Source organism: Melozone crissalis, unplaced genomic scaffold (genome assembly GCF_028551555.1).
Source record: "Melozone crissalis strain CALT ecotype California unplaced genomic scaffold, PUWL_Pcris_2 ptg000013l_1, whole genome shotgun sequence".
Lineage (NCBI taxonomy): Eukaryota > Metazoa > Chordata > Aves > Passeriformes > Passerellidae > Melozone > Melozone crissalis.
In genome coordinates this window covers 50,085,751-50,104,243 of record NW_026535791.1, presented here as the reverse complement: position 1 = coordinate 50,104,243, position 18,493 = coordinate 50,085,751, and the positions used below count along the sequence as shown (strand labels likewise).

General features: G+C 38.7%; 1 protein-coding gene across 2 annotated transcripts in view; it reads right to left on the bottom strand.

The window, feature by feature from the left end:
- Nucleotides 1-766: 766 nt before the first annotated feature.
- TUBGCP3 (tubulin gamma complex associated protein 3) overlaps nucleotides 767-18,493 on the bottom strand; it is a 47,466-nt gene continuing 29,739 nt past the window's right edge. For both annotated transcript variants that reach the window (XM_054271699.1, XM_054271698.1), the window contains 13 exons: nucleotides 15,344-15,476; nucleotides 13,893-14,059; nucleotides 12,412-12,522; nucleotides 11,901-12,009; nucleotides 7,918-8,107; nucleotides 6,530-6,665; nucleotides 5,687-5,755; nucleotides 4,815-4,950; nucleotides 3,810-3,898; nucleotides 3,543-3,674; nucleotides 3,004-3,144; nucleotides 2,345-2,461; nucleotides 767-930 (listed from right to left, as the gene is read on the bottom strand). In XM_054271699.1, coding sequence (XP_054127674.1) covers nucleotides 772-930; nucleotides 2,345-2,461; nucleotides 3,004-3,144; nucleotides 3,543-3,674; nucleotides 3,810-3,898; nucleotides 4,815-4,950; nucleotides 5,687-5,755; nucleotides 6,530-6,665; nucleotides 7,918-8,107; nucleotides 11,901-12,009; nucleotides 12,412-12,522; nucleotides 13,893-14,059; nucleotides 15,344-15,476 — 1,689 coding nt within the window. In that variant the 3' untranslated portion in view covers nucleotides 767-771. The remainder of the gene's footprint in view (nucleotides 931-2,344; nucleotides 2,462-3,003; nucleotides 3,145-3,542; nucleotides 3,675-3,809; nucleotides 3,899-4,814; nucleotides 4,951-5,686; nucleotides 5,756-6,529; nucleotides 6,666-7,917; nucleotides 8,108-11,900; nucleotides 12,010-12,411; nucleotides 12,523-13,892; nucleotides 14,060-15,343; nucleotides 15,477-18,493) is intronic.

The window sequence follows — 18,493 nt, the reverse complement described above, 5'->3', positions numbered from 1 at the left end:
GACATCAACATTAGCCAAGTCAGTTTGTTTCTACATATCTGATTTTGAACATTAAGTACTCAAGATTGATCAACACCTTCCTTCAGTACTGAGGCATTAACTTCATTTTTAGCTGTTATGTGCAACAGATACACTCCTGACTCTGCTTTTATAGTTCGCTCCTGTACAGTAACAATAGAATTTCCCAACTAAATTTTTATTCCAGGTTTTTAACTTTGAAAACAACAAAAAAATTAAATATAACTTTATGTCTCCTGATACAAAGTTTCTCACACAGTCAAACACATCACAACACTGAAAATCAGCATAAATGAAATGCTGTATAGCTTCTTAACAAAGACAATAGGTCTGGGTCCTGATCTGTTGGCTTTAACAAAAGCTCTCTTCAAATAGAACAAGTACATATAGAAAAAATAACCTTCTTATTTTCTTATTAAAAAAGGAAATGGTGCTTTCTATAAACAAAAGAACATGTGATTTTTTTTTTGACACAGATATAAGTTACAGTGGAAAAAGCTCAGAAAGCCTCAAATAAAATTGGCGTTTATTTAAAAGGATGGTTTAACCAGTTGATTGAATGAGGTTCAATCAGCCCACACAATCTGGTAATTCTAGAAACATCAGTGTAAAAAACCCTGCCTTTTTTGCTTTCTGCTATCCAGTGTCACACCAGCACTGGCTGAGAACGTGTTGCCTGCAGCAGCGGAGACACGGATCCCACAGTCTGGCTGCGCTGTCACCGCTGTGGCCGCGGTGGCGCTGGCAGCGGTGTCACATGTGCGAGCTGCGCCTGCCCCGCGTGCCCAGCGACAGGCGCAGCCGCGGCTCCCGCGCCTTGTAGTGCTCGTTGAAGTCCAGCCTGAAGCTCAGGAACCGAAGGCTCTCGTCTGAACTGGTTGTCAGCAGGACCAAGAACTGCTGGACAATTCCCTGAAAAGATAAACCCAAGAGACAGTTACGGAAGCACCCCTGGTGTGTTTTAAACAGGAATATCAGGTGGTGCACAGATCTGGTAGACAGAATCTGGGAAAAGGCAAGCACAAGGGTTCATATCCAACAGTTATGGTGGGTTCACTCTTTCTGCAAAAACCCAGAGCTCCGTTTTTAAGTCTCCAGTGCAAACAGCTTGGTCTTTTAAAGTGTGTTCCCCACTCCCTGTGCCCTGCTGGCACACTCCATCTGTCTGAAGGCTCCCAGGCTGCAGAGCAGCTGCCTCCGTGTGCCTCAGGACATCATTCAGGATCCAACCTGTGCCAGCAGGAGACCTCACCTTGAGTCTGTGTTGCAGGCACAATGCCATCCAGGCCAGCATTAGGGCACTGCTGGCTTCAAACATACCCATTTGATGTGGCTTGTACAGTAGCACAGGGCACACAGAACAGCAAATGTGTGCCCAAGAGGGCAGTCAGTGCTGCAGACCCAATTACACTGAGCATTTGGAGCAATTTGAGGGGGAATTTGCACTTGGCAGGTGGGAAGTACACTTCTGCATCCTATCTTCCCATTCAGCTCTAGCCACACCACTGCAGGAGCCCCACAGGACACAGGAAAGGAGAGGACTCTGGGAGGAGGGGAAGACTCATTTGAAGAGCTCATTCCTAATCTCCAGTAAATAGTAACATGAACATGCCCATAACTAGAGCACTCCATTACTTCCAAAGGTGACCAAAGCTGGCCATGGAAATCCTGTTTGGAAAATCCATAATAGGGCTTAGCATGAATACAGTCCAAGCAGGCAAAACCTACATTGCCAATATGTAGCAATCTGGTAGAGCACAGAAACCACAATTTATTTACAACCTACACCTAAAGACCTAGGCTCATTTTTCTGGGGAATGGTAGCTTTAGCATCAGATATAACAAATAAAGCCAGAATAAATTACTTACAGAAGATAGCCTGCACATGTTACCCCAAACATCTTATCCACTGCCCCCCCACCCCCAGTTAGCTTAAAATGAAGTGTCAGGCCCTTAATAAGAAACTTTCTGCAGTCTTTAAAAGCAATGACTTGCAGAGGCTGTGAGGAAACAAATGGAATGCAGAAGGAAATGTGTCTTTTCCCCCCTCAGACTACACCAAAAGATAGCTATTACTTTCCCTGCTGGAGGAAGACAACTTACATGAAAAGATTCTTCTCCTTGGTCTGAGGAATATAAATGATCACAAAACCTTTGACTACTAAGCAACAGTGAACACAGGCTTTTAAGTAGAGAAGGAAAAAAACAAAGGCCTAGCTCCACAAACTGCACACACGTGAATATAGAAGTTACATCCACTCAATATTTGAAATTCATTTCTACACAAAGCTCAGCATATTTTAGAAAAATATAATTTAAGAGGCACCTGGTAAAAGTGAGTGAGTATTCGCAGCTGTGAGCACATTTTAGGTATTGAGTCTTGAAATTCTTTCATCCTCTTGTTCTCTTCTTCCTCTTCTGATGCAGTTACACCCCACTTGCCCTACACAGAAACCAAACAAGTTTAGAGGTGAAGCATCACATGACTCAAGTTGCTAACTAGGCCACCTTCTGCCCAGCTACATCAGGTTTATAAAAACCAACCGCTGCCATAGAAAGACAAGCACAGAGCCTCCAAAATGGAAATATCAGACCCCCTCTTGGCAGTTGTACAGCACATAAAAGAAATCAGAGGTTTATTAGCAAGGCAAGTCTCACACCAACACTGCCTGTCAGTCTTGCAGCAAGGAGGCAGACATGGAGCTACGGCATTTTTTGCAAAAGGATTCCATTTACTTCATCTAAGAGCCCTAAATTTGTCATCCTCCAAAGTCCACTAAAGAAATCAACTCAGATTTTGGGCAAGACAGAAATCAAAAACACCACTCAGCCGTTTCACTTGAAGTCACCAGCAACTTCTGACAACTTTTACATCTGTCCCAACTACATTCCTCATTTTTACTGCACTGCTACATGGTATCTAAAATCCTCCATATATCAAAAGCCTCAATTCATTTTCACACTCCAGAAATATCCTTCTCATACCTCAAGCTCACGCTGTTTTTTCCTCTCTTCAAATTGCAACCTCAGCTGCAGCTCCTCCAGAGCAGCTCTGTACATGGCATCTTGGGCATTCTGGAGCTCAATGATCTGGTCAAAAACTGCTCGAAGCTGATTGAGAAGTACCTGTGAAACAGGTAACAAAGTAATTAAACAGCTGTACAGCACAAGAGTTTTAACTTACTACCCTTCTCCAGAAAAGGACCACAGGAAAAGGAAAAAAAAGTAAAGAAAAAATCTTTTTTACACAGCTGGAGAGACTACTCTGCAAAGCCCTAAGTCAGTTGCTCCATGATCACACAGCTTCTCAGGATAAAAAAGAACTGGCCCACACTACAGCAAGCCTTATTATCAACATGTGTCACTATATCTGGGCAGTAGGTAGTGAACCTACCATTATTAAATCTTATATCAGAGGAATAAAAATGACCGTTCCCTTTGCTCCTACAATGTTAAAGAAGGTTGTTCCTGACATATATGCCAACATCATAAAGTTACAATTACATGCAAAGGAGAAGACTCACCCTGGAGTCACTATCCAGCAAGCACCGAGCTATGATTGTGTCCAGAAAAACTTCATGAGCTGCAATGATGTGATCCAAGTCCTGTGCTTGTTGGACCTTGTTCCAGAGCTCATCCCATGAACATTCAAGCACCTGGAGCAATGATACAGGATTGGGCTGTTTTGATTTGCTAGATGGCAAGCTCTTTGAAATTTAAGACACACAACACATACAGAATATTGCAAGTACTTCATTTTCTAAGTAACTAATTGTGTGGGTAGAGCATACCTCAAATGTAATGTAATACTGCATTTGATGAATGAAATGGACCATTTCTGATGCCAGAACGTGACACTGATGCAGCACACCAGAAAGCTCTGTAAAAATCCAAAGAGACAGCATGTTAAAGACTGCAAGGACAAGCACAGCCAACAAATCAGCTTGATAAATTCTCTTCACCATATTGAATACTTCATAACACAGCCACTAATCTTAGATGGTAGCAGCAGCGACCTTCTGAGGCCAGGTGCCCTCTCCCACCCACCAGAAATTCTTAATTATAAAACAATAAATTTGTAAGTATTACTATGCCATAATAAAGAGTAATTCTCAATAGTTATTTTTTACTGAAAGACATGTAGATAGATTAAAAAAAATTTCAAGAGTGAGCCAGTACAGATGCTCACAAATATGGCTACATTCTCTAGCTGAGAAATAGGATCAAAAAGTCCTGGTCCATGAAACATACACCAGAGCCACTACATTTTAGAGCTTTCCTATTTCTTTTCACACATCTTTCTCTTCTTAGCCTCTTCTGTTCTTAGCTAAACAAATGCAGAGGGAATAAGTGAAGGTAAAACTAGTAAATTCAGAACTGTGCATACATGAGACTTAATGTATGCAGACAGCTTAAGAAAGAGGGAGACATGGGGTACAAATAAGAAGGCATCAAGGAAGATGAATACATAGGGATGGAAGAGGTACAGTCTCACAACCAGGCCAGCATAAAGATACTTACATTAGTGCAGCTTTGCAGGAATCAAGGATTAAGTAAAACAACAGATATGAAACTTCTATTTACTATTATGTTATTTTACTTTGATCATCCTTACCATCATCTACCATTAAACAGCCAGTCAAGAGGAGCACCAAAATGCAAAATTAATCTGAATATAATTCATCAGACAGTCTTTTCCCCCTTAACATACAGTTTAAAATAAGATGCAGTCTAAAATAAGATGCAGTCATCTGTATCTATTTTAGAAGCATGTCATCCATCTGGACACCTCTCACCTGGCATACTTTTCAGAAGCTTTGCATTGCACATGTGCCCTTTCCATATATCAGTAAGAATATACTCCATTCTCTTTGCTCTCCAAAGGAAATTAAATACTCTTAGATAGTGGCTCATGCACTCACGTGTAAACACCTACAAAACAAAGAAAATACCAATACAAATTAACAGACATACCACATGTCCTGAAGTATAAAGAACTTCTTCACATTTCATCTTATCTAATATATGCAGTTTATTGGTAAATATTGTTAAAAAAAAGTTTCCAGGAAATCCCAGAGCTTTTGGAAAGCTCCCTTCTTGAGGGCTGAACAGGGCACTGCTGGAAGTGTAAGAAGGGGTGAACAAAACTAAGCCTAAGCCTATTTTGAAACCGCATAAGAAAATTCCTTCTGCTGGTCAAATTCACAGTTTGTCCTGCTTAAAAGAAACGCTCTTTATAGAGGCTAAATACATTCAGATAAACAATGCAACTACCTATCAAATGCCATTTAGATAGCATAAGTAAGTTCTCCACAAATACATTCCTCAGTTCCTTTCAAATTTTCCCAAATTAGTATCTACAGACGAGTAATTATCAAAGAATAGGAGAACTCAATTTATTAAGTCCTTGCTAAAAACTGTGCTGGAACAAATTAATTACTGATTTTCAGTAATGATTGTTTTAAATGTAGCTTTTCAGCACTCACACTAACTGGTAAGAACTGAGATTTTTGCTTAACTGTTGATACAGTGTGTACATCCTAGATGCAAAAAAAAAAAAATCTGATTTCACACTCCAGAACAAAAAAAGGTTACTTAAATAAAAAAAACCTTAGCAATTTAATTCAGCACCCCAAACACATTCAGAGGCAGCAGTGTATGACATTACCGTTGCTATTGGCCCATCAACATGATAGTCCAAGCTGAAGACATCCCATCCAGTGTCCCCAGGAGATACCTGTATTAAAAAGATATGGTACTGTTAGTGTACAGTCAGAGCATACTGAAGCTGAAGATGAGCATTACTGGCCTTCTCTTTCATTCTGAAGGGCCTATGAGCAAACAAGCATCCACATCAACAAGAGATACAGGAGTTTCTTGTTGAAAGTAGCAGATTAGGCAGAAATGGATCAAACCATTTGATACAAGGGTGAGGCTGATCTCACACAAATACTGATGTTTGCAATGTCAGTGTTTCTCCACTGAACCTAGTAAATGAAAATACCACTAAGGACAAATTTCTTTGGCATCTGAAACAGATTTATTTCCGATGCTACAGCTCACTGAAGTCTAACCTCAGGGACTGAAGCTTTCAAATTAACTGAAGTTTCTTACTACAGGCCTCTTCCATGAAATTTGCTTTCACTGCTTCTCTTTTTCTTAACTAGAGGCAAGAAGGAGGCACACACCACAGTTCTCGTAAGAGCAACAGCATTAAGAGCTGTCTGGAGAACTTCAAATCAGCACCACCAGCATCAATTTCTGTTAGGCCCCAAATACTCAACCTTGTATTGTCAATAGCTGCAAACCTCCATCTTGAAATACAAATAGACAATAGATAGAAAAGGCAAAAAGAAGATGACTTATTAAATGACCTTTATATTACTCAAAGTAAACTTCAGTAGAAAGGAAGGGGGAAATGGATTCACACATGGAAATTTTGTTTCATGCAGATGTCTGCATGTATACACACAAAGGCATCTTTCAGACCAGAGTCACCACAATAACAGACCTCCAGAAGTCGCACATCCAATCGCTTGAGAATCTCGGGATTATCGAACTGGGCATTCGTGGCCCTCACGGCCGTTTCCAGGATTCCAGTCAGATTATGCTGATACAAGGTTGTAGCTGGACGTGCAAGCTCTGGCCTGTGGTTATGGAACAGTCATAGCACATTACTGAAACACTCTGCAGCAGCAATTCAGTAGTAACTGCAGCACACAGCAAAACCCTTTTCTAACTGACATTCAAAACTATTACTCTTTCAGACTTAATCATGAAGAAAATCAGTGAGCAAAATATTTGCACCGAGTATGAACAGAATATGTCTATTCATATGCAGCTACACTCCTGAATATGAGCATGAGGAGCAACTTAATCCTCATTTAATGCCCGTAATTTGAAGTTACCAGGATTGCTAGTTTAGCTAGTCTGTAATTTGAGTTGCATTCAGATCTTAAATGAGGCAGATTACATCGTTAGCACATCAAACCAATAATTTCACTTCAGTTTTGAGAAACTTACTGATAGCCATCTCACAGGCTTAGAAGTGCTGGCAGGAAGACAGAAACCCACCCCATCTATGTAACTTCAACTTTCCAAAGAGTTGCAACATGCACCTCTTGTAATACTACTCTCGGTCCCTAAAAATAGGAGAAGACTGGAAAACTTCTCACTCCTTCTGTCTCAAATGTGATACTGACTCCATAAATCAACCTCACTCAGCTTCACATTAAAAAGCATGGTCATATACTGTTGACTTTGATTTACAAACAAGTTAATGAAAGCCTTATTACAAAGCCTGCCTTCTGGATCAAAGAAAAGCTTTGCAAGCCAATGCTTTTGATGGAAGAAGTTTCATCAGTAGCACCAGCATGTAAAAATGAACTTGCAAATAATCTTAAAGAACTGGATTCAGTAGCTGTGGGTGCTTGAAACAGAAGCTGGTGAGGAATCAAATAGATTTTTCAAATTACTCTGAAGGTTTTGACACTATGTTTTAGACCAAATATCTCCAAAATATAGAGGCCTAATAATTCCAGCCAAGCTCATCAGCAACATCAGAAGCAGAATGTTTCTGCTGAAATTTGCTGACAGGACCAAGAGAAGTGCCAACATCCTCAAAGCTGTCACAGGGCCAACATAAAGATATCTGTATTAGTACAACTTTTCAAGACTTTGTCAAATGGTACTGTATGTACCACGTATCAAAAAGGAAGAACAAGTTTTAATCCTCAGGGTCAAAGAAACAAAACCCAAAATAGAATTTTTAAAGTTATTACTCAAAGATTTAATTGAACAAGGTACTTAGAGAGTCCTCTTCAAAAAGCAAAAGTTTCTGTGCTGATCATGCACAGAATTATCAGAAATTGAACATAATTACCCTTCCTATTGTCTTACTTGAGCAAGTCCATTAAATGCCTGATAAAGTCTCCTTGACCAAGTAACAAGTAGCGCCTCATGGCCTGCATGTGTTCCAGCAAATTGTACTTCTTATTGAGAACATCCAGCAGGTATTTGCTGGTTTCAAAATAAGCTGCATCAATTTTCTCTTGAAATGCATTTTCCAGATCTGTGAACAAATCAGCAGCTAAAAGAAAATAAAAATAAAAATTAAATTAGTAATTTGCAAAAACTGAGGCAAATAAGCTTTGGAGTTGAAACACACAAACAGAAAAACTGCCATGTCTTCTGACCCACTGTGTTATACATTTGCCATAGCCAAAGCAAAAGCAAGTCTAAAGCAGCCTACACTTCAACAATATTACTTTTAATCTGTGCCCAGATTGTACTTGCCAGTAGAAGCTCATGTTATGTATATAAAAAGTTGGCGATTTTCAAGCTTGCTGAAATACTGCAGTTTACAAACCAAATCATTTATTGAGTTCTAAAAGCCCAGAATTAGGAAAACCTTTGATGGGTGGAATCTAAATCAAAAGGCACCTCTAAGGGTGTGGGGAAAAATAAACAGACTGTTAAAACGCTCAACAGAAGAGAGCTTCCATAGATAAGAGAATGAGAGAAAAGGGAATATGCTGGAGTTACCTGGGGGACAGCCAGCAATCTGACATTTTCTCTCCTCCTTTCATGCATGGCAGTTTGGGGACAGAAAGCAGGAAGCAGCAGAAAGTAGTAGGGAGCTTATTTCACTGTTTTCTACAACTACAAGCTCATCAAGAAAGAGACTCCAGTAAAATTGTTATGAGTTAGCAACTGAGGCCTCTTCAGGCAATATGGAGCAATATTCCAAACACTGGATTGCCAGCTATCATAAGATTCAGACCTTCAGCATTAAAGGATATACTCCTACTTTAACTACTCAATTAATAAAATGCTTATGAATAGAAGAAATAACCAGTGGCTCTAATGAAGAATTCACTCTAAGAAGGGAGGTCTAAAAGTCTGGTTCACTGACATTCCTGAAAGTTTCCAAACTATCATTCAGAACCAGTGAAACTCTCCATAAGACACAAAAGTTCAAGGAAATGACTCTTTTATAACACATTGCTGTGTTTAAAATCCTTTGACTAGAGAAATACTACTCAGTCAAGCAGCACACATCAACCTTAGGGATGGGAGAATTAATACAGCCTGCAGTAAGTGCAAGTGTCTTTGCTCAAGGTGCTGCAAGCCTTGCAGGCAAAACAAGAGAAGGAAAAAGCCAAGCCAGAAAGAGTCACCAGCTGATCTCTTCTGCCCTTGGACACAGAGGCTGGGCCTAGCACTGGCTCAAGGCACAAGCAAAGCCAGCAGGCAACTCCCTGTGAACATGAGAGGCATGCTGGTCCTGTCTCCACTCACACAGGGGTGTGTCTGTCTAAGCAGTAGCTCTGGGATACACAGACCAGTCTCAATTTCTTACTATCTCAAGCAGAAAAAGCAGTCTTTCCCCTCTCCTTAGTACTGATCCTCTTGCCTTGAAGGAAGTGATCTGGCCACAGCCCTTCAGCTCAGACTGGAAAGTCAAGTTTGTATCTGTAGCTGTAATGCACAACCTCTGCATACACACACAGCCCCCAGCACAGGCAAAACACAGCATTCCTGTCTGACATGCAAAACTGCAACAAAGGTTCTTTACATCAACAAACACAAGGCTTAGGCACAAATTTTGAAAACTCTGCAAAATTATCTCAGAACACTGAAGAGCCAGAAGTGGATAAAGAAAGGGTCAGACTAAAATCACTGACAGGCAGGTTCCATGAGCTGCTACTGAAAAAAGTGTCATTCCTGGTCCAGAAGTCCCCAAACTACAGACAACTACATGTTGGAGCTGAGGTCACTTTATTGGCCTTTTTTACTGTTCCTCTTTCCCAAATGCTACAATTCTCTGCCAGGCAGGATGACCAACTTCTACACAGTTATGTCAGACTTCTTGTTTTAATACATGTTCAGACAGTTTTCCACACCACAATTATTTCAGCATCAAAAGGAAACTGGGGAAAGATGATAGTTAAGGTTCCAAAGCAAATGAAAGAAATAAACAATACAGCCAAACCCACAAAATGTTCAGATTTAAAATGAGAAAAAGCATCCAGAACTCAGGCTGGCATCCTAGCTTTCCATTATCTTAATAACAAGTAATTATCTAAAGGGACTTCCAGGATACTGTTAGATGGCACAAACAAGCACAAAAGGAAGCATTTCCAACATCCCTGACTTAGAATGATCTTCCAGCATTAATGGGTAAAATGCCCTAAACACAAATGCAGTTTCATGCAGAATTAAAGCAGTGCAGTACCATGAGATATTAGGCTGCCAGCTGTAAGCTCAGCACACCTTCAGCACACTGCAGATAGAGTAATATATTTCTAAAACTACACTTCTGTCTCAAACAGTTATTCTCAGCACTTAGAATTATGTAGGTGTGCTTTGAAGCTCTCATCTCCCACATAATAGGAAACCTGTATTTGTGCAGATCTTCCATTCAATCAAGGAGAAAGAGAAACAAGTGCAAATTTAAAGAAATATTGGAGAAGCATGGCCATAAATGCTGTATAAAGTGGTGAAAGTAGTGCAGCCAAAGAATGGTTTTTTCCTTTTTTCCAGGAGCAGCTAGCAAGATGATTGTTCAAATGCATTTACAGCCCTTATTCACTTAACCCTGACCACCCCTTTCTGCACTTCAGGCTTATCTTTGACTAAGCAATCACTGAACATGGTGCAAGAATCACATTATTAGAAGACAAAATCTTCCAGATATGAATGGGATTTTATCACTGGAACATTTTTCATGGAGGCACTCATGCCAGAAGTCCACACTTTGAACAGTTAATACTAAAACTAATCCAAGGTTATTTGGAGGTGAAAAAAACTCCAACAAATCTAAACCTAACAACCCTATATATATATATATGACTTTAAAGCTTGTGTAAGTAATATTTTATTATAAAATGTTAAGAAGTATGTTCTTTGAAAACAACAATTTGACAGAAAAATATTTAAATTAGCATCAGAACACTTATCTCAGCGAGCTATATCTCAACAGTTAGACTATCTTTGGTATATTAAACAAGTTATCAAAAGAAGTTACAGTAGCAAAATATCCCCTCCACCAGATGGCAGCAATCTGCTCTTTCTTAGAGATGTAGCACCATCTGACACATTCTTTGCTCAGTATTTAGACCAAGTCTCCTTGGTTTACATGCTTACTATTTGCCACCTTTCATCATAACATTGTTGATTTCATTGCAACAAATATGCCACCAAAAAATAACCACAAATGGTACAGAAGTTCTCATTCATTAAAACCGAGTTCTACTCTAAATAAAACAAAATTACCTGCAAGAATTTAACAGTTAAGTTCTGGTTCCATGTCTATCAGCTGGATGAATGGCAATCCCATTTTTAAGTCATCTTCAAAAAGAATTTTACTAACCTTCCACATACTTTTTGACATATTGATATAGTGCATTTACAGAAAGGCTAGAAAGGCTCCTGTTCTGTTTTTACTGCTTATTCCATTATTTACAACTAACTGAGTATTTTTGTTTTTCAACCATAGAATTAACTCAGTATTATGGAATTGTATGACAGAGAATATTTCATGAGAAGTCAAACATACTAAATTCTTATTGCAGCACTCAAGAATATCCCTGCTCCCACCCCAGCTGAGGCAGCTGAAGGCAAACTGTTTTTTGAATTGTTTCATTCACAAATTCAGTACATTAACAATCATCCAGCAAACCTATAAAATAAAGAAAATTATACACAAGCATCAACATACATCTTTTGTAAAAAACAAGTACACATTAATTTACCTATACTTCAGGGCAGATGGGATTTCTGTACTCCTTTCCACCCCACCATCCAGCTTACAGTCTAAACCACAGAGAATATGGGAGGTCAGTTCAAAGGGGAAATACTGAATAATATTAATACTGTACCATCTTTTGAAGACTCTGCAGATTTTGCAACAGCAATCATCTTTGTGGATGGAGTTTGGTCATGACAAACTTGATGCAAGAAGTTTATGGATTTTCCTATTAAAAGGACCTGAACAAAACAGGATTTTTTTTAAAAAAATATTTGCTTATAAGAAAAAAAATAAAATTCCAAACAAAGAAGCTATCCACAACCACAAGGACAAGATATTTTGTCATCTTTCTGTGCTCTTAGTTGCACAATCCCAACCACAGCAATCCAGAATAGCAATGCTAATATAAAAAGGTTTTAAACACATTTTAAAACTTCTTTTCCCCGTACTTGAGATCTCCTCCAAGTTTAACAGTTAGAGAATGGAAAGGAGAAATAGTCCTATAGCCCTCCTCAGCAAATAATTCTAAAATTCTTGAGAAGATTATTTTTTGTCAAATTTGGTCTCTATTTTCTCAATAGCAATCTAAGCAGCAGCACAGGGCAAACAAATCACCAGAAGATGGAATTTTAGATTCATACCTTTTTTGACTGCTCCATTGTAATAAAAGATGGGATCATTGATTTCCTCAAAGTGTATTTGTCATGCCACAACCGATCAGTTTTAACTGTAGGATCTGAAGCTACAAAAAACTGAAGATTGAAATAAATATTTAAAGCGAAAGATTAATGTAAACTGTAACCTATAGTTTCAACTATTATTTCTGCTATTTTCACAGATGCAGAGGGGAAAAAAGAAAATACAAGAAAAGCAAAAACCCAAAAAAATTTTTCAATTGATATGGTGATCAAATGTTCCAGTCTCTGAGAATAGAATCCCCTCATTTGTAAAAAATTAAAACTAATTTATTAGTTTTGTTGATGTGAAGTTTGGATGGATTATATCTTCATCTTGTAAAACAATATACCTATTTCCTGGACACAAACTCTTTTCACTGTCTCCAAATACCATTTTCCCCAAGAATGGCCAATTGTCTTTCTTCAAAACTGTCTATCATATGAAAATTATAGCTTTCAGTACAACACATCCAACAATAATTTTCACTTAAGAACACTCTTAATTTTCCACTAAGAACACTCTTCCAGTGCACATGCAGAGGTTAAAGCTAACAAACTCCCTAAAATCCTAAAAAGACAGAACCTCAAATCTGGGGAGTATGTGGGAAAAAAAAAGTGTTTTACACTTCTAAAAAAAGATTCATATACATTTTACACAATTTTACAGCTTAAAGATCAGCTGTCACTATCACTCAAATTTTGACCGGAATAAGGACATTCCAAGACAACAGACAGTATATTTGACCCTCAAATAAAATTATTCAGATTTGTCTCAGAAGTGCTCAATCAATTTTAAAAAATGATTCTTTGGCTTCTTGTAACAAAAAAAATTTAAGAAAAAAACCGAATCACTTTAAAGAGATTGTACTGATTGGAGGAAAGTGGTGAGAGAATTTAGAAAAGCATACAAAATATTTCCAAGAAGAAAAAGGACAATTACTGGAACTTGATGTTACAAAAGTCACAACAAATAACTTTGCAGAGTTTCAACTCTGGAACTATAAACCTCTTCTACCCAGTTTGACAGACTGAGCTTATTTATCAAAGATAACAGCATGCAGTCACAGAAAAATATTGTGAGCTTCATTCCAAATACAAGGCTTGCATTCTGAACAGTTACAAAGAACTCTGCATACATTACAGCAAGAAAAGATAGAGAGGAATTATTTTGTCTTCAGAAACAAGGACCTAGTGTCAGAACACCATTCTGACTCTACTAACCAGACCCAGCATATGATTAGTTGAAGACAACACATTGCAACCTGCAGATATCAAATTCATGAAGAATTCATGAAGACAGTGGTATTTCAGGTTATTGTGTGTATTGCTTACTCATGTTATACCTTTTCCTCACACTCTACTTTTCAAGTTCTCCTCTAAGCTTCCCACAGATTATCACACCACAATGCAAAGAGATGAAGCATTTACTGTAGCATATACATTACCTCATGGTATGTATCCTCCAGCTCTCCATCGTAAATCCAGCGATACAGGAAGTTCAGGACAGGATGGGATACCAGGCCAAGAATGTGCTGAACCAGAGATCTCATGTAGGGATCTCCTGTTTTAGTATAGGCATGAACTGCTGAGGCTAGTTCACCACCTTTTCTCCCTGGAAAAAGAAAGGAACAAACATTTGAAGGAAAACCACATGCACCCCATTTAAATTTAGCAGCCACTGATTTTAGTTACCCCTGTGTCACATTGAGCTTGCTAAAGAGCAACTCTAAAAGTAGCAAAAGTAGATTTTTTTTTATTGCTAACAGGGAATTCCTAGGTTTTAGAGCATGAATTATTAATCTCACTAAAGCATTAAGCAGAGTTATCTGTCTACTTTATGGCAGCTTAGAGGAATGTAAAACTCAAGGCATCAGATCACACACAGAAGTTGATGCTATGCTTCCAGAGAAGCATTAAAGGAGCCTTAGAATGTTCTCCTTCTCTCCTGTACTTGACACTCTCAGATATTCTGTGTGCATACATGCACACAAACAGGGTTTTCATGTTTCTTGCTTATAGTTGCCCTCATAGCCCCATTAGGGAATATCTCCTGTCTTCTTGCAATTGTAAAGTAAGAGGCTGTCAAAAGAAAAAGTTAAAAAATAGACTGAATATTTGATTTTGCTGCTATGCTCCATAGTTTACCACTTCCTTGCAGCAGAGGCCATGCAGCTCAAGATTTTCATGAATGTCTTAAAAATAAAGCCCATTAAAAAAAAAATTGTTAACAATTCCAATAATTAAGGTAAAGCAAGTGTGGTAGGCTTTTTTTTGGCTAAGATGCTCTTTCTCAAGGGCTACAATCTCAAATCTAAAGTACAATCAGGGAGAAGCATCAACTACTGGTCAGCTTAGTCACCTACTGGTCAAAGTTCTGGTAAACTCCAACATGACTCTCCCCAGCATCCTCTTGTGGATTGCCAACAAAACACAATATTTGCAGATTTGCAAAGTTTTGTTGTTTCACATGAGTCTGAAGACAAGGCACTAATGACTCCTCTATGCCATCATATATAGAGAAATTGCATAATATTCATATATAGTGAAGAAACTAAGTCAACCATTTCATAACATATTAGTAGGGCTTTTCCATTGTACCATTCTCTGAAAAATGATTAAGTAACTGAAAATAGCATAAAAAGTGCATGCTTAAAATTGAACTTTTGAGCACATTCTAGTCTTAAAAAAGTAAGAAGTCTGAATGTATCAACACAACACTATAATTTGTCATCATTTGTTTAAACTAAAAGAGGGAGAATCTGAACTACCTACTTGAAATTTTCTAAAAAAAAAAGAAGTCCAAACAAGCACTAATATTATTGATACCCACCTCTAGCATGCATAACTACTCAGTTATATAAAATCCCCAGAAATATTAAGTTAATGTTAAACAGACCTTGACAGTGATCAACAAGTGCTGCAAGGGTCTTTAACCTTATTTTGGGGTCGTATGTCCAGACTAGAAGTCGGCGAAGTGTTAAACTGCTCTCAAGTCCCAAATTCACACCCTGATCATCTTCCAGTTGTAACTGATCAAGTTAGAAACAGAAAGACATGTCAAAGAACAAAACTGAGGAAGAACTTGGGTTTCATAGTTTGTTCTGAAGTCAGATTTTTACTAATACACTTGAAATACCCAGTGTTATGTATTCTCTCATCAAGTCACTGGGCCAAAACCTGAGAGCCAATTTTTAGAGAAACAGACTTGAGCACAGGTGAAAGAACAGAGATAAGCATAAGCACAATGAGGCAGACAAACCACAAAGACCAAGAAAGTTAAAGACAGCAAAGTAAAAGTCATGAAGAAAGAAGAGCAAAGGAAGAGAGAAGAAATCCTGAAAGACAGCCTCGACAAAGAGTAAAGAAAAACATCTAAAGCACAGACAGGCTGTGAGAAGTAAATTTTTCATTACTGCACATGCAGCTTATTTTAGTTCAATATGTGACAAATCCCCTTCAATGCCTTCCTCCAGAAGCCATCAGAACTTAAGTTAGCCTTAAAGTGAGATTAAGGAATTGCTACGTTGAAAGAAAAACACCAAACTTTAAAAGCTACAATAAGAAAACTATCATAATGTGACTACCATGAATCTTCCAACACCATGGAAAATAAAAGCCAAGTATTTGCATCCAAGGTGCAAATGCACATCTTATACAAGAACAGATGGAATAAGCAGGACAAGAACACAATTCAAGATTACAGAAGCAAGTTCCTGGAGCAGTACAAGGAGACAATCTCTTAGAAAAGATGCTGCTTCTGATATATGACAACCAACCCACTCTGTGCTTTCCCATCTAGCACCTTTTTTTAGTCAAATGCAACATACTAGTTAAATTTAAGGCTAGTGTCATCCACATTAAGCTCAGCCTTAGAGCCAGTTAAATTCATTTGTTTCCGAATTCTCCTGGGTCCATGCCTGGGATTTTTCTTTGGTGTTTTTGGAAATCAGCAATGACAAGAGAGATACATGAGCCACCCTTTGACTTTAGGGAAGACATGGTACGTCTTCATCATGGAACTGCATTTTTAAATGGGCTGACAATGTGAAAACAACCTGCAAGAAAAAGACCAGAGACACTTATGGAATAGCAGACAGTATGTTCAGGATTAGTCATTCAAGAGCAGAAACATGCTCAGGAGAAGCTCTGAAGACATAATAAAATGTTATAAAGAGAGTATAGAACCCTTTGACAAGATTCTTGTTTTTCTATGACCATACTGCTCTCTAGAACTGCAGTTAACAACTCCTAATCTGGCAGCCTGTATGAACTCCTGAATCAAAAAAACGTCACATACACTCAATTTCAAGTCAATTTTCTACATGCTTTCAAGAAGCTAAAAGGTACGGGTTTTTTGTCCATTCTGCAGTATGGCCTTCAAGCCCTTCCACCTTTCAAGTCAAAAAAGAATCTCTACTCCACTGCTGGATCTCCTTCCTTTCATGTCTTTGGGAAGAAATGTTGCCAGAAGCTTCTGAAAATCCAAACATAACGTGACTCTGGGAACCCTTTCAGTTAGGTGCTGAGGGACCTGGATTCCCCAGAAACTCCAGTCTGCTGCTGCAGCAAAGCATTGCTGACACTGTACTGACTGTTCCCTATGAAAAGGCATTTAATCAACATGAAGATGAATCTGGCAAGGAGCATGAAGAGTAACAGTAAGACCAGCAGTAAAAGTAAGACCGGGAAAAATGTGTCTGAATGATGCTACATGAGGGGTGACACAAAAAAAATGGAAAATGCTGAGGTACTTAATGCCTTTTTTGCCTTGGTATTTCAGTAAGATTTGCTGCTGGGGATACCAGATGTCAAGATAACAAGAGAGATAAGTCTGGAACAAGGAAGACTGAGCTCAGAAGGATCAGGCTAGAGTACACCAAACAGATGGATATGCCTAAGTCTGTGAGTCCTGATGGGATGCACCGAGTGTTGAGGGAAGGAGTTGCCCAATGTCACTGCAAGGCCACTCTCCATTATTTTTACAACACAGCAATTAGAGGCAGTTTCTGACAACCCTGAGAAAGCAAATGTCATGCCTCTCCTCAAGAAGGAGAAGCCATAAAACTACACACCAGTGAGACTCACTTCATTCCTTGGGATAGCAACTAATCCTGGAAAACCATTTCTAAGCTTATGGAGGACAAAAACCTTTCTCAGGAAAAACAGCTCAGGGAAAGGAGAAGGAAATAGGAACATTTGTGGTGATGCAGTCTGTCTTCCCAAGCAAGTGTTAAGTGCCCTGAGGCCCTGCTTGCCAGGAGCAGCTGGACATCTGCCTGCAGAAGGGAAGAAGTGAATGAATTCCCTACTTTGCTTCGCTTGCACGCATAGCTTTTGCTTCCCCTTCTACACTCACTAACTTGATTGACTTGTCTTTTTGTCTTCCTTCTATTTTCTCCCCGTTCTCAAGAGACAGGGGGGAGCAAGAGGCTGGGTGGGTGCCTGGCTGCTGCCCAGGGTCAACCCTCCACAAAGGCAAATGCAGTTTAAAAAAAATAACCCCAGAACTTTTGTCTTTTCCTTACAGGCTTTCCCTCCCACCCTACTCATCTCTTCTGTTGCAAGGTTTGGTGGGGCAGGACAGGTAGACAAACTGCATCTCAAAGTACTTGAGTATTTTAATGATCAAGAAGTTTTAGAAATAAGAAAAAAAAAAACCAAAAATCAAAGCACCAGCAAACCAAGAGAGAAAACACATTTTGGACAGAGCAAGAGGGAATTACAAAAGAATAACTGGATAATAGCCAGAAAAATCAAGCAAACAGTACACATAACAAGCATTCCAAAAGTCAAGAATGTTCAAGAACTGCAAGTTAAAAGAACAGATGCTTTGAAAACATTAACAAAAGCCTATGACAAACAATAAAGATTTTATTGAAGTCAGAGTTTTAAAAGGCAGTATAATTTAGCTTTAAGTCAATTCTGAGAATAAATTTTTCACCATTACAAGTAATGAACCTCTTGAAAACCCCTTTCAAAAAAAGGCAACCAGAAGAAAGTGTATTTTATTTTAGAGACAGCATCTAGATGCACATACCTACAAACA